General features: G+C 36.0%; 1 protein-coding gene across 1 annotated transcript in view; it reads left to right on the forward strand.

Annotated features, from left to right (window-relative positions):
* BTAF1 (B-TFIID TATA-box binding protein associated factor 1) overlaps window positions 1-15746 on the forward strand; it is a 44608-nt gene that overhangs the window by 5320 nt on the left and 23542 nt on the right. Inside the window, exons 2-9 of the mRNA XM_050334705.1 lie at window positions 3416-3539; window positions 4547-4661; window positions 7495-7641; window positions 9984-10147; window positions 10428-10564; window positions 11163-11274; window positions 12533-12601; window positions 14672-14761. Coding sequence (XP_050190662.1) covers window positions 3416-3539; window positions 4547-4661; window positions 7495-7641; window positions 9984-10147; window positions 10428-10564; window positions 11163-11274; window positions 12533-12601; window positions 14672-14761 — 958 coding nt within the window. The remainder of the gene's footprint in view (window positions 1-3415; window positions 3540-4546; window positions 4662-7494; window positions 7642-9983; window positions 10148-10427; window positions 10565-11162; window positions 11275-12532; window positions 12602-14671; window positions 14762-15746) is intronic.

Genomic DNA, 15746 nt, shown 5'->3' on the forward strand with positions numbered 1-15746 from the left:
GCTTGAAGAACAGAACAGGTCACTTGTTGCAGCACTTGCTGACCATTCCTGGGTAGGGGTCATGTCTAACTTGGTTTAATGCTGAACATGTGAAACTGGTGAGTACATGATGGAATCACCATGGTACCTGGAGAGTGCCACTAAATTAGTTTTAGTGGCTCTTTGGTAAGTGAAGTGTCTCAAAGGCTACTGGATGCCTGTTCTTAAGCACCTGCATTGATGTCTTTGTGTCAGAAATATTTCCAATGAAATATCAGTGTAACAGCTCATAAGGTGTTTCTTAGAAGAAAAATACTTAATTTGAGTGTAATGCTCATTGTAAGAACTTTAATTGCTGATTCCAGTTGTGTCTTGCTGATACACTGCAGCAGGGACTAGAAAATCTCAAATTTCTGAAGTGAGAGGAAGAATTTATTTGCCTCTTCGAATAAGGTAGTGCTTGGTAATGAGCTCATAAGGTGTGAGTTTGCATCGAGGTTTTGTGTATGGTTGCTGTCCTTTAGGTGAGATGTAGTTGATGAGAGATTAGAAGATGACAGAAGGATTATCTAAACTATTGCTTATGAGTTAAAAGTGAAGGACTTTGTATTTTTAGGTTCTGATCACAGCAGTTAAAGTCCAGGAAAAGTAGTTCTAGCAATATATTTAATTTTAGCACTTGTTGGTATTTAGATTTTTTTGTAATAATTCATATGTCTTTCTTTTTAATCTTTTTTCTTCCCCAAAGTACTCTCTGTATTTCTGTTGTTGGCTTCTGTCTTCCCCTGGCTTAGAACAACTTTTCTGACAGACTGCATTGAAATATTTCATAAAGTAATTAAAAATGTTATCTGCATTGTAGAGCATCTCACTCTTACTGCACTGCTTCATGCTTCTGTGTTACATTTGTGAATGATGTGAGCCACATGGTGCCTGCTTACAGCACTGTCTGTAATGAGAGGCAGGAACCACATGCCATTAGAGAACTTAGTTCTTTTTGGCTTTAATAACTAGTTTAGAGAGATTGTTACTATGTTCTGAGAATGAAAGCCTTGTCAGAACTTATAAAACTTCTTTCTAAACTGCAGATACTCAGAAGTAATTTGTTTAGGATTTTTAAGGTTTGGGATTTTTTTTTTTTTCATTCTTAATGAAACTCGGAAGCTTTAATTAAAAAAAAAATAAAAGGCCAAAAGCTAGCACTGCCGATCAGTGGCAACTTTCACAGTGCTCCCCTTCCAACTCAAACAGAATTCAGGCTCTGCCATACTCTACTGCAGCAACAACAACACTTACTTTGGAGCTATTAAGATTTTTAAAGTATTAACAGTTTGGGAATTCTACATCAGGGGAGTCTGGGGGAGAGAAAGAAAGAATGATTAGCATGACCAGGAGTACTTTTAGTCAGATGTTGTTAGCTATATTTGCTAATTCTCCTTCCACTAATATTCCTGGGTTGAATTGCTGAAGCCTTCCTGTTTGTGAATATATAGATATGTGTGTGTGTCAGACAACCAAAAGGGGAGTTTTTGTGTTTAATTTGCATTTGTGTGTAAGTTAAGCATATTACAATTTAAAAATCACAAATTACAAACCAACCATACTGCAGGTTAAAAAAAAAAACAAACCAACAAACTGTATTTTGTAGGTAACACAACTTCAAAAAGTTATGGGGTTTAGGAGTGAAGATGTAGTGTTGTAACTAGGTTTGGAATTCGAGTTTTTGAGGGTAGGCCAACTTAGTGGTTTCCTCCTGTTTTGACACATGAAGAATTCTTGCTGAGGAAGTGGTCAGAGTTGCACATTCTGCTTGACTTTGAGATGAAAAAAGATATTTTGGTAGTTAAAGGAGTGGGTGGTGCTAAATGGCAAACTTGAGTATGGAACACTGAAGTTTCAGGGAGAGATAAAGAATGAAAGAGGTGAGAACAAGCAAGTTAGAGTAAGCAGTGATGCCTCTGAAAGCTACCATGTTTTGTACTGAATAATACTGACTGCTGCCAGTCAGGTTGGGCTATTACTGTCAGAAGTACTAAAGAAAAAATACTGGTAAATAATTAGATACCAGTATGTTTCTCATGACTAGTCCAGTGTCAGCAGTTTGGAAGAGTGTAAAGCTCTTTCCTCCTTGACTGTCTAATCACATAAAACTGCTGGGTTAGATATATTTGAGGTTTAATTTTTGTGACTTTGAAACAATTTACTAACTAGTAAGTCATAGCAGTTGAAACTGTTCATCTCAAGAAATTGAAATGAACTCACCTATTCTAGTAGCAGGAAGATAATTATTTCTAAGCTGGCAAATATCAGAAGTGTGTCTAAAAAATTTAAATTATTTTAAATGCTTTTGAGTTAGTTTTTTTTTTTTTTAAATCTATTGAATATTTAACCTAATACCTCTGGTTGTGAGAGTATGAAGAAGGGTTGTTTGGGGTACCAGACTAAACTGATCTGGGTGAGCTTCATTGCTGTGTGAAGTCCAATTTCATATTGTTGCAATGTTTGGAGGAATATTTCTATGATTAAGGCTGGAAGGAGCAATTCTGATTGCACTCTGTGGACAGATTCTAGATTCATACTCAGTAATAACTTGTTATTGCCCAGTGGATAAACTCAGCACTCCTTAGACCTCTGACTGACCCAGTGGTCGTGGAGGAAATAATGACCATTTGGAACTTCAGTCATAGATTTGAATATCTAGGTAGTTTTTTACATGATAACTATGTCAAAACCGAGACTTTTATTTCTCATTCAGTAGCTTTAAACAAGAAGTAAGTGAACTATTCTAAAAACAGATGATTGGGGTCTTTCACTAAATACAGAGTTACTGTGAAAACAGATCTACTGGTTAAATCCCTATATTTCATGGGAAGGACAGAAGCATCAGATTATTTCAAAACTGTAGATACAATAAGAGGTTGTGTTTATATATTCCAGATAAATAGAGAGAAAATATGTAAAAAAATAAAACTTGTTATCGTGGAAAAGCAGAGTTTGATATTATAGATCACAAATTATGATGTAAAAAAAATGATAATGCATGATAGGAGCAGTTGAGCCCTCTGCATTTTCTATCACACAAAATTTAATGTTGATCACTTTCAACATAACAGCATTTATGTTTCAAGAATGACAATATTTTGTCACAGAATGAAGACAGGAACAGTTTTTTTCTTATAGTTGCAGATTTTCTAAACTACCATTTCTGACAATTTCTATTAATTTTTTTTTACTTACCAGATTAAATGTGCTTTTAGAACAACTACGCTTATTATTAGAAAGTAGTACATTATTCACTCTGCCAACTGACAGTCTTCAGGCAAACTTCACTTCTGTTTGAGTTATATAAACTGAAAAATGTGGGGGAATATTAATAGAAATGGGCAACTGAACTATGAATAGTGTAACATTTTCAGTTTTTGTCAATCATATTTAGGCTCGATCGTCTCTTTATTTTACTGGACACCGGTACAACACCAGTAACAAGAAAAGCAGCTGCACAGCAACTTGGGGAAGTAGTGAAACTGCATCCTCATGAACTGAATAATCTCTTATCTAAAGTAAGCATCTTTTTTGTTTTTCCCCAGTATTTAATGGTGAGAATAAAACTAGTTTAAAGGGGTGTGGGTTCTGTGAGAGGAAGAAAAAGCATGGTAGTCTTATGTTCTCCAAAAGTAGGAGACTGAAGAAAATGTAGGGGTCTGCTTCTGTTAAACCTGCTGTATTATCAGCTTTTGAAATGATTACAAAGTGAGGTTTCACTTTGCATTCTGTAATGATATTCAGTGTTTGCTGTAAGTTCAGATTTTCCTCTACAAAGGAAAGCTCTTCTGCCTTACAAAGATTTCTGTTCTTACCTTTACAGATTATTACTTGTGTGATAAAGCATCAAAAATACAGGAGACTGCATGTCTTTAAAAGGGCTGGAAAGTGGAAAGAGATTTCCATTAGTTTGAGACTTCAATCTGGCCAAGTCCAGTAAAATCACCAAAAATAGTCTGTATCTGACAGCTGGATAAGGCTCAGTGACCTCAGTTCTGTTCTTATTGAACAGGTGCTCTGACCGCAGTTGATGGTATCAGAGTGGCCAAGTAACTGTGAATATCAAACTACTTTCAGAGAAAGAAATAGTTTTTCCAGTTTTGTGACATCGTGATAAATTAGTTTAGAAGGGTGTATATTGCTTCAAGTGACCCATGTTGCCTCTCTTCTTGGGTTAAATGACTTGAAAGTTTTAAGGTCTGTTAATCTCTTTTGAACATTTCCTTTTAGAAAAATGAAACAAATTAAACCCAAAAAATATATTGAGCCTGGTTCACTAGACTAAATGTATCTTAAATTCTTAATGTCTGGCTCTGGCAGGAGTTCTGCCAGGCAATGAGCAATATAGAGAAGGCTGCTGGCATTTCTTGATTTGTTTTCCTGTCCTTTGTTTTTGTTGTTTTGACTTTTGTCTTAATCCATAGCATTAAAAGTAAGCGTGTTTTAATAGACCATAACAGCTGATGGATTTTATGGAAGTATATTTTAAGTGAATATTTATTTACCTGTTAATCTCTCCTTAAAGGTGTTAGTGTATTTAAGAAGTACCAACTGGGATACTCGTATTGCAGCTGGCCAGGCTGTTGAAGCCATAGTGAAAAATGTACCTGAGTGGAATCCAACTCCAAGATCAAAACAAGGTGCTCCTTAAATTAATTATGTATAACTTGTTGTTTATCTTATGCAAACTGACTGTGATATGAGATTTTTCCAAGGCAACTGTATCAGTCTGGTTTTTTTATGAACATAGACTTTTTTATGTGCATATAGGTGGGACTGTTAGTAAAACCTCTTTGGCTTTAGATGTTCACATTCAGTTGTGCCTGACCTTTGTTTCTTCAAAGATTCCTGTGCTCGTGCTCTATACCCTCATAAAGCTTTTATAAATAAAAGGAATAACTAGTAAAATGGTGAATTGTTTAACCAATCAACTTTGTCATGATATTTTGCAGGAACTCTTTTCTTCACTGTACCCTTGCTCAAAGCACCTTTCTGAGGGAGGTGAAATGACAGCTTGCTCAATCTTGTTCTCTTTGTACTCGCTTTGCATCTGAAGAAATTGTCGGGTTAGGGATGTTAGTTTCTTTTATTGTCGAGTTTTGGACTTACTGTCGGTGATTTTGTCTAAACTTATTGGTACTGTCTGTGTTCATAGCCTTGTGGCACAGGTTCCAGAAATTCACTGACTGTTTAAATTAAAGACAGACACACACATACCCCCAAAGCAACAACAACAAAACTCTTATCTGTTTTGAGGTGATCTTGTATTTGTTTCATTTAGTGCCTCCTGGTTCTACTGCTGTAGATTTTGACAAGCAGGTTTGCGTTTGCCTTAATCCACTGTCTTCATGATTTTTGTAAAGCATCATATTTGCTCTCCTCCAACAACTTCTCTTCATATTGAAGAGTTACGGTCTCTTCAGTCTTTCCTCACAAGACAGCTTACTTTGTCCTTTAAGTATCTTCATTTGTCTTTGTCTGTGGTGTTTCTTACTTGTGTTCCTTGAGATGCACAGAACTGCACACAGTCTGCCTACATCTCTAGAATACTGATATTTACACATAGTGACAAAGTCATGTGCTTTGTCCATCTTCAGTGTCCTTCCGGGTGATGCCCAGTACTTAGCTGGCTGTTCTGGCTTTGCCTCCTCAATGAACTGGTGAATACACAAAACTGTCAAAAGTGCCTACAAAATGTATATTGAATGTTAACTGCCAATTCCGAATTCAGTGTTGTGTAGGCATGGTTTAGGTTATTAATTTTGCACCTTATCTAGTTCTTTGCCCATTAGTCTGTTTTGCAGTGTCTTCCTTGGATTTCCTAGTGCTGTTGTGACTTTGGGCTACCCAAGAGCTTATTGTCATCTGTGTGCTTGGAGAACACTGTGTAGTGAAATCTTTCCCATGGCTGAAGAGTGATAGAATTGGTTTCAAAACTGATCCCCAAAGGACTCCAAAACTAACTTATATCTTTAACCCCCTTTTGGTTTGTAAAAGGATGTTTTCCCCAGTTCTGTGCTAACTTGGTTCCTTTGATTTATTTTTTTTCTCTGTGAAACCTTGCCAAACGAGGTGTCCACTGGATGTCCTCTGTCCACTTGCTGGAACTGTTTAAGGACACTGATAATCAAGTTAATGAAAGGTGTTTGAGTTTTTTCAGGAGCCATTATGATTCTTTCCCTAAGTAAATCATATTTTTCCGTATACTTAACAATTTAGTTATAGAAATATGGAATAGTTTGGATTGGAAACGATCTTAAAGATTGTCTAGTTCCACTCCCTGTATCACAGACAGGGACTTTACCATCAACCAAAGATAGAAGTTGATTTCACTTGTCTAGTTCCAAGAATTATTTCTAGCATGTGTTTTGTACGTGGATAGTGGGCAACCTGTAAGTCTGAGGGTACAGCACCTCTTTCAAATGTGTTGTCCAATTCTTGCATATCTACCTATCAGATGATTGATGAAACTGAAGAGGTAATAATGTGTGTTTGAGAAAAAGGTACCATTTAACAGGGCTGACAGACCATGCAGGCGTTTGTTTCTTTTATTTCAGTTAAACTGTTTGTAGTAGTCAAGCACATGTTTCACAGTGTCTGGTTGCATTTAGGTTCTTCAGCTTGCAACAATCACTTCTCTTTTTGTATATGTGTAATGAAATGTAGGTGATGTTTATTTTGTGTGATGTTTTGTGCACTTTGACTCCCTCTGGTATAAATGAACAAACTTTCATAAATTAAATGAAATGCGGCAAACTAAATGCTGTATTTCTTGTAGGCAACGACTGTATTTGTACTCCCAGTTGTAATTCACGATGTGAGTGGGCTGGTTTAAGTGGGAATAGCCAAATCTATTTGGATACTAAGCTGCATGTGACTAGGAGCCACAAAACATGCTAATGGTTGCATGTCGAGGGGAGGGAATATTTTGAAAGTGAATTCATAACCAGGAAATAAGAACTCCTTGTGAGGAACAAATGTGTTCTGTATCAGTGTTGAACTGCACTGTACCCAAGGTTGGATTTGAGAAGAGCTCATAGTTGACTTTTTCCCATACCTGTTAGGACTACTCTCCAGCTTCCCTACCAGGGATGCTTGGCTGTCAGGGATATGCTATAGTGTTGGTGGGGTACTTGATAGAACTATGTGAGTCATATGCAGTTCAAACTGCAAGTTGACTGTATGTGTACAGAGAAGGTCTAGTGTTATGTCAATGTCAAAGATTTTAAAAAGCTAAATTTATCAAGGGGAAAACTTTTAAATTTTTTTCTACTCAGTTAAGCACATTAAGTGACCTAAGACAAAGTCTTGTTTCTGTGAAAAGGGAGCCTTTGCACTTCATGAATCAAAATGCTATGTATGTCTGATTCTTTTGGAGGAGAGAAATTATTTCTTGCTCTTGCCTAATCTTTTACCAGAATTTTGAACAAAAATTTCATCATATTGTCCTTAATGGTTTTATTTTCTACCTAGAACCAGGCTCAGAAAGTCCTATGGAAGATTCCCCTTCAACAGATCGGTTGCGTTTTGACAGTTTTGATATCTGTCGGTTGTTAAAACATGGTGCGTCTCTTCTTGGATCTGCTGGTGCAGAATTTGAAGTCCAGGATGATAATTCAGGTATATCTTTATCCTTTACTTGCAGACAAGAGAACTTACTAATTTGCAAAAGTTTGTTGTGGCAGTTTTGTGAGTCTAACCATCCATGGATTCTCAAAATGTTAGGAAATAACAAAAGAAAATATTCCCCAACATAAGTGGTTTGCATTACCTTTCTCAAGTTAAACTTTTTGTGTGTGTGTGTGTGTTGGGGGTGTATTGTTTACTTGTTTTTACCCTTAACAGAATTACAATGTGTACAGGGGGAAGAGAGTGGAAACCTGAAAGAGAGCAGAAAAAGCAGTATTAAGGCTCCTGTATGGTTTCTGTAGACTTTATTAAGAGGACCAGGAATTATCACCACTTGTGTTCCCAAATAGAGAAGTAGAGTGCAGCTTATTTAAAAAAGCCTGAAGGTTTCAAGTATAGAAAGATTGCACAAAAAATACTGTGACAAGACTGTTGAAGTTGGAAGGTCAAATACCAGTGCCTGTGTGATGTCTTTTGAGTGACTTGTCTAATTTTTATGGAACTTTTTAGTTGAGACCTGGTTTATATCAGTGTAATGACACCGAATTATTTGAATCTAAGCTACTTCTTTGCTATCACTGTACTTCCTTACTCTAATTCCAGTCCAGTGATGCTATAGATAAGGATCTGACTGCATAGCCCTGATTCCCTTGTTCCCCGTGGATGAAGGGTTCTGTGCAGTGTACACTGAAGATCAGTAGCTCAGCAAGGAGCAGAACCTATGGCTGCTGAAACTTGAGCAGTGTCCTGTCTCTAAAGCCTGGCTGCTGATTTATTGCTTGCCATCTTTTATACTAGATTAATAAGGTGTTGTACAAGGTTCATCTCTTCTAATGAAACCCAACGCTTTAGTCCACAGAAATCTGATATTTATCCCAGTGTCGTATGGTTGCACATAAATAACTTTAAGAATGAAAATAAATAAAAATATAATATCAAAAAATAAGAAAATGAAACAAACTTTAGTTGCTACTTTTTTTAACTCGTGAGAAATGCTTTCTCTTCTGTGTTTTGTAGCAGCTTCCCTTCTCAAGTAAGACGATATGAATGGATGTAAAGTAACTTAAATAATCTTTAGAATTAGCAGTCTGGCAATTTTTCCTAAGCTGATTTTATGAAAGGAAAAATATTTCGTAGAGAATGGAAGCTGTTTGCATTTGCATTTGCCTGTCAGCTAAATGCAATGTAACAAACCTATTGGTATAGATATAATTAACTATCAATTACTGCTCAACCTGGTGTATATGCCAAAATTGTGCCAATAGTGGTCATCTACTTGCAAGTTTATGTGCTAATATTTGACCAAATAACCCCACAAACTAGTCTCCTGACTGGTTCCTGTACTGTGCACATAAAGAGTGAAGCCTGACAACCCTACAAGCGTCAGTTTACTTGGAAGGTTTATTCTATGCAAGTGCTAAAATTTTTTTTTTTTTTTTAGTGTAGATAGATACAAGTTCTCGTGAAGTCTAGGTGTTTGGTAACTGGTGTTGAAGCTTCACAACATTCTTGAGGTAGCTTCCAAAATGAACCTTGCTTAACACAGAAGCAGATTGGAGCATAAGCATGATTTTCATAGGGTGCTGGAGCCTGTTTACAATCTTATCCACAATCTGCATTGCCATCAGAAGTTAAGTTGGGCAGAAGGAAAGGAGACACCTGTGTCTAGTGCATTTTACAAGGAAGAATGTTTTTGTAGAAAGTGGGTTCAGATTCAGCCCAGCTCAGTACAGGATATTGGATTAAATATCATTTGAGGGGTTTTATAGGTGGTTATTTCTTAGGTCTGTGTTTGCCAATAGAAGATAAAAGTTGAAGAGGAAAAGAAACCTTTAAAATAAACCAAACCAATCAGCAATCATGAAAACACAGACTACCAAAAGTAACAGATCCCACAAGGATGCGTGGTGCTCAATAAAAAAGTGCTAGTTCTTGAATCAGTTGTTGCCTTTTTTTTTTTTTAGTGTGTTAAGCTGTTCCTTTCCAAGTGCAGTTTCTTATTGAAGTCAAAACTTAGTTGGTTTTAGTTTTTGGTGGTTTGGTTGGTTGTTTTAGTGGGTTTTTTTACTTCTATGGACCAAGTATAATTTAATGAATTTCAGGGACAATATTTTCTGCTTAAAAATTGATTTGTTTAAGTAATAGAATAGTTAGAATAGCAGGGAAGGTCTTATGGGTATCTCTGTGATGTGTTTAAAAGACTGTATTAGCCAAGTACAGTTGAATTCTCTAAATTTTGGCTTTCTTACATTGTATACGTTGAGCAGGTCTTCAGTAATGCATCTGTTTGGAAACCTGACACATCTTTCTTCTTATAAAAACTTTTTTTCAAGGTGAAGTTGATCCTAGAGAGAGGATAGCACGACAGAGGAGACTGCTGCAAAAGAAACTTGGCTTGGATATGTGTGCTGCGATCGAAATGAATACTGAGGATCTGTTCAATGATGAAGATCTGGACTATTCCCCTTCTTCAGTTTTACTAGTAAACAAACAACCTGTAGGTAAAACCTTGGGCTCTTTGACTGCAAGGAGTAATACAGTGGGTTGAACTTCTGTGGTTATGATACTTGTATTTTAAATATGATTGACATCTAGTATGGTGTGCTTTGGCCTCCTGAATTCTTATGTCCCATAGTTGCCTGTTAGTATTATTTGATGTCAACCTGCCTCTCAGAGTTGGAAATGGAGGGTTGGGGAAGTTGAGACTAGTGTGGGTTTGAGAATTTTTCAGGACCTTCATTGAAAGAAGAATTGACAATGAATGACTTCTCTTTCAGACTCTTCAGGCTGCTGAGTTAATTGACTCAGAATTTCGAGCTGGTATGAGCAGTAGACAAAAGAATAAAGCCAAAAGAATGGCTAAGCTATTTGCAAAGCAAAGATCCAGAGATGCAGTGGAAGCTAATGAGAAGAGGTATAATAGTGAACTGGTTTGCTTTTATTTCAGTTAAGCTGGGATTGTGATTTGATTTATCTGTTGAGAAACTTCCTACCGTCTTTGCATCTTAATCCTTTGTTTTAATTGAGCTGATGGTAAAAAGCTTTTGTGTAGTATTTGTTCCCAAATACTTTAAGGACCTTCAGAGGCATCTTGAAATAATGGGATGCTACAGTTGAAATTTGTGCTTTGTCCTTGTTATTAAATATGACTTGAGAATAATGCATGGAAGTGGGGGTTTAAGAAGATTTATCTTTAACTTTGTCATTATTCAACTTTCTGATATATGCTGTGTTCCTCACTAGTTTATAGTGGCATATTATTGTATCTACTGTGTCTATAAACAGTGAACAAAATTCATGATCTTATGTAGGAATTGCTGTGTTTCTTGGAAAAATCTGAGGTTTGTCAATTTGGGACAGCATTCTGCTGTCTTCTCACTGATTTTTTTTTTTTCCCCTGTAAACTTATATTCTTGCCACACCTTATTGGATCCGAAGACTTCAATTGTAGAAGTAATTACTTCCCCTAAAGCATACTTCCAGTTCATAAACTTATACTTATTCCTTCTCAGCAATGATAGCACTGATGGGGAACCAGAAGAAAAGAGAAGAAAAGTTGCAAATGTTGTCATCAACCAGCCTGCTACAGACTCAAAAGCATTGGTAGAAAATGTTCAAGAAGAGGTATGATGTATTGTTCTGCTGTTAGCAGGAATGACCATTCGGGTTTTTAGCAAAGTAATTTGAAGCAAAATTCTTGTATAGTCCCAAATCCTTTAGTCATCTTAGCATTAAGAGAAATAAAATGAAGGATGTCATTACTGGCTCACTTTTATAGATAATGAAGCAAGACAGCTTCAAACTGTGTTTAGAGTGTTGAGGAAGAAAACCCATTTAATCCACTTGTAGCAGTTTGTGACCCAAATGAATGTGATGAGGGTGGCTACAGGTGTCAGATCTGGGTATTAAACTGTAAAACTGTGCCAAACACTTAGATGGTAGGATTACAGTGAGCCACAAATAATTTGATCTAAATGTTCATGTGCACTTTATTTAATCTTTACCTTACTTTAATTAGACTTAATTTAGAATTAAATTCCATCTTTAAGAGTTGAAGATTTAAACAATTACCTTAGTCTTAGAAAAGCCTGCATTTGTTTCAATAGACTAAAAAGCTGACAACTTAAAAAATGCTAAACCAGAGTACAAATGATACACAGAAGTATACTGAAGACTTTATCTAGATTAGTCTGTATTCTACAAAAATAAGAAATGTCCTGACATAGTTTAGTAATTAAATTTTTATTTGGGAAAAAATGATTGGAAAATTAATATTAAAGATGAATGATAACTGCAGGCTGAACAGCTGCTGGTTGCTGGCTGCCTTTCAGTTGCTCTGTATGTGATGATGTGAACTTAGTAATATAACTTCCTTTCCACAACCATGTCAGTTTTCCTGTGGATACACTTCTGGTTTCCAAAAATGTGGAATGTGTTTTGAATAGGATACTGTTTGTTACCGAATTAATTGACCCAATTTCGTTATGCAGTGTGTTTTCAAAATGTGACTTGCCTATTATGTTTTTTAAAGGCAAAGTTTGTAAATTTAATGGATTACTGGGGAGGACAAGAAACTTTGCCTAATTTTCTGCCTTACCATGGTTCCTTAAGGGAGGGGAGTTCCAGAATGTCAAATTAATTCCTATAGAGAAGAGTTTACACTACTAACAGAAACTGCATAAGCTTTTTAAGAGATCCAGTGTCACTTAGCAAAGTTTCTGAGCTGTGGAAGAAGATTGTTTTTTAATTCTGTTCAGTAATGAAGAAAAATACTTAAGCTTTTGGAGGTTTTTATATGCCATTTAAATACATAAAGATCATAAGTGTTCATCTGATTCCCTTCTCTTTTAACCTCATACTTAAGAATTTTTTATGCATTTAGGCAAATGAATGGCCTCTGGAAAGCTTTTGTGAAGAGGTGTGCAATGACCTCTTTAACCCTTCTTGGGAGGTAAGACGTGTAGTATCTAAGGTGTAACTATTAGTGAACTTGAAGGGGAATTGAGAGCAGATGTGTAATGTATACTTGGGGGAAGTAGGAAAGATGTAAAGTAGTCACTGTGAGAATATGGGAGTACTGAAATTCAAGCAAAATAAAAGCACGTAAATCTATGGTTACAAAGATTAAGCAATTAAGAGATTTTAATTCATCAAGAGAACAGTGACTTGTTTGTCTAATGCTAAGCTAGTACAAAAGGGAGAGGAATCAATCCTTTGGTAGCTACAAAAACTATATATTTTGCTACTTAGACAACCTATATTCAAGATTCAAAACTGTTCTGCTCACCCTTTTATTCAGTCTTCATACAATTTTCCACTTTGATAGAAATTTCAAACAGAAGTGTGAAGTAGCTGATAGAAATCTTACTTCCTTGAGCAGAAGATAGAAGTAACTGTTCTCACCTAACTTAATTTTCTTAAGTTGATATTTTGGAAAGTTAAATGTTAACAGCAACTCTTACATCCTTATGTATATCTGTAGCACAGTGTCAATGATGTCAGTATGGGCAGAGTCAACTTGCTCTCAAACTTGAAAACAGAGGTAGATCATATGCAGCCAGCACAATTATTTTGGTCCCAGAAAAAGGATAACTCTATTTGTGTGGCACATTGCTGCATCTGAGCTAATTAACCTCACCTCATTTGAAAGCAGGCTATTTGCAGTTGAAGGCCACATCCACTTGTCATCTGGAATGCAGACATTCCCACAGCTTTCTTAGTATAGGGCACAAACTTCTTAATTAAGGAAGTAGATCAGTACAGAATTGTTATTACTTTATGTTCTGGATGACAAATAGATTAACCTACCTCAAAATTCACGTTTAAAATGTCTCTGGCAGCATCTTGCAATGTCTAGAGGCAGCCTGGGTGATTAGTCCAGGCTGCTTCCCTACTTACAGACAGATGAAGTCAGGCAAGATGAATCCTACTACTGGTATTTCCTTTATACATTTGTCTCTTTTTTGTGTTTGCAAAAGCTGAGAACTTTAATAGCAAAGTCTATTTCTTTTGACTAGTAAAACCTAGCTCATAAACCATCTCAGACCAAATAAATTATTGGTGCATGAACAATTAGGATTTTAAGACTAAACTTTCTGACTGATTTTTGTTGGCTTGCTTATACCTTTAATCAGCAACCTCTGAGCTCTACATGGGGGATATGTATGCTACCAAATACAGAGTTCTAGTTGTTGCTGTCACAAAATGAAATACAATAATTTTCTGCTAGCAACAAGCATGTATATGAAGTGTCCTTAAATAGAGTAAGTTCTGCTCTAACCTATGTAAAGGTCTCTCAATGAAAACCTGGTTCAAAACTCTGCTTTTAAGACTTCATTATCCATTGAGTGGGCTTTTCTTGAGAAGACAATTGCTAGTGCAGTAAAGTGTCAAAAATACCAGAAACAGGAGTGTCTGTAGCACACTGTTCTACTGGTCTTCTGTTATTTCTAAAACACTTCCTAGTTTGATCAGCTGTTCATGTTTGGTGAGAATATGCAAGTGCCTATAACTGCTATCACTTGTTCACTTATTTTCTAATATTGAGTCAGGCAAGGCAGGTTTGTAAGCTCTGAAGAATAATAATTGTCAGAAATTTGTTTTGTGAACTCCAGAATATTCAGTGAGGATCCAAACTCTGTTTAAAAAATATAAAGAGTTATAGAGAAATATTTATATTGGTTTGCTTTAACTTGCAAACTTAATAAAAACAGTAATACTTTCTAGTTTCTCTTTTCTGAAAGCTAGTGTCTTGTAGTGAGGAAAAAGTAAATGAATGTTGGCTGTATTACTGCAAATATGATAATGTTAGGAAATAGAAACAATTCTTAATTGGTTGATTTTGGACGGGTGAACATTTAAGTATATGATTTGATCTAATAATTACCTACAAGTCTAGTACTAGTTCAGCTGTAGTTGAAACTTCTCTATTAAGAATACAGTAGTATTGTTTCAGTTATCCAACATGGCTATCTCCTGTTCCCCAGTATTTTAAAACTGGCTTTTCATTTCACTTTTCTAGGTTCGACATGGTGCAGGTACTGGACTGAGAGAGATACTTAAAGCTCATGGTAAAAGTGGTGGTAAAATGGGAGATAGCTCTCTAGAGGAGGTAAGGAAGTTTCCAGTCATGTAGACTCAAAACTTTGCTTAAATGAAGTTTAGAAAACAGACTTCTTAAAATACTTAAACTTTGCAGCAAGTAAGTGACCTAGGGGAATATAAGCCATGAGACTTGTCAACCAGATAATTTTGAGCAGACATCACTGTATGCACTGATGAAACATTCTTTTTAAAAGGCCTGTGCAGAAGCCAATACTGCTGTACTAGTATCAGAACTGCTGTACTACTGTATAAGTAACTGTTAATATGTTGATTGTGTATAAAGCTATTAAAGACTAGCTTCCATACTAGAAAATACTGTTTTCAAGTCATGGTAAGGCTGTGCTGAAACAAAATTGACAAGTTGGTTATATAGCTCTAGTGAAGTTTTAGAGTATCTAATTCTACTTGTTTCAACAGCAAGGTGGCTGTCATTCTGCTTGATTTGTTATGAGAAAAAGTTTAAATAATGTTTTTAAAAAATAACCTGACAGTTACAGCTTGTTTACTAATTGGCAATCTCATCCAGATTAATACTGACTTTGTTGTAAAAGCAGCTGGAAGAGCTTGTGGTTTGGAGTGGAAGATTGAAGAGATGTAAATCAATCTACTTCAGCATACTTTGTACTTAGGGAAAGCAAAAACTTCTATCTCTTCTTGCTTCCACATGGGATACTATTTGTTCCATGGAGATTGCTGGGTAATAATAACACAAGCTGCAATTAATAAGATACTTTAAATCATTTCTTAACTATTTATGGGAAGGATGTATGTACTCTAGCTGTTGGCATGCTGTATGCTGGTTATAATTCTTTGACATATGAAATCCCTAATATGCTCATTAAAATGACAGTTGATGGTTTGTTCGTTAAAATGACAGTTTTCAAGGGAAGTGGTGATGTAGTAGGCAAACAGTGGAGATGAGCAAGATGGTACCTGAGCAGTTGCTTTTATGGGGCTTTTACTTTAAAATTGAAAACTACAGAGTTATTGGT

The sequence above is a fragment of the Myiozetetes cayanensis genome, unplaced genomic scaffold, assembly GCF_022539395.1.
Source record: "Myiozetetes cayanensis isolate MyiCay16 unplaced genomic scaffold, myiCay2020 scf10, whole genome shotgun sequence".
NCBI lineage: Eukaryota > Metazoa > Chordata > Aves > Passeriformes > Tyrannidae > Myiozetetes > Myiozetetes cayanensis.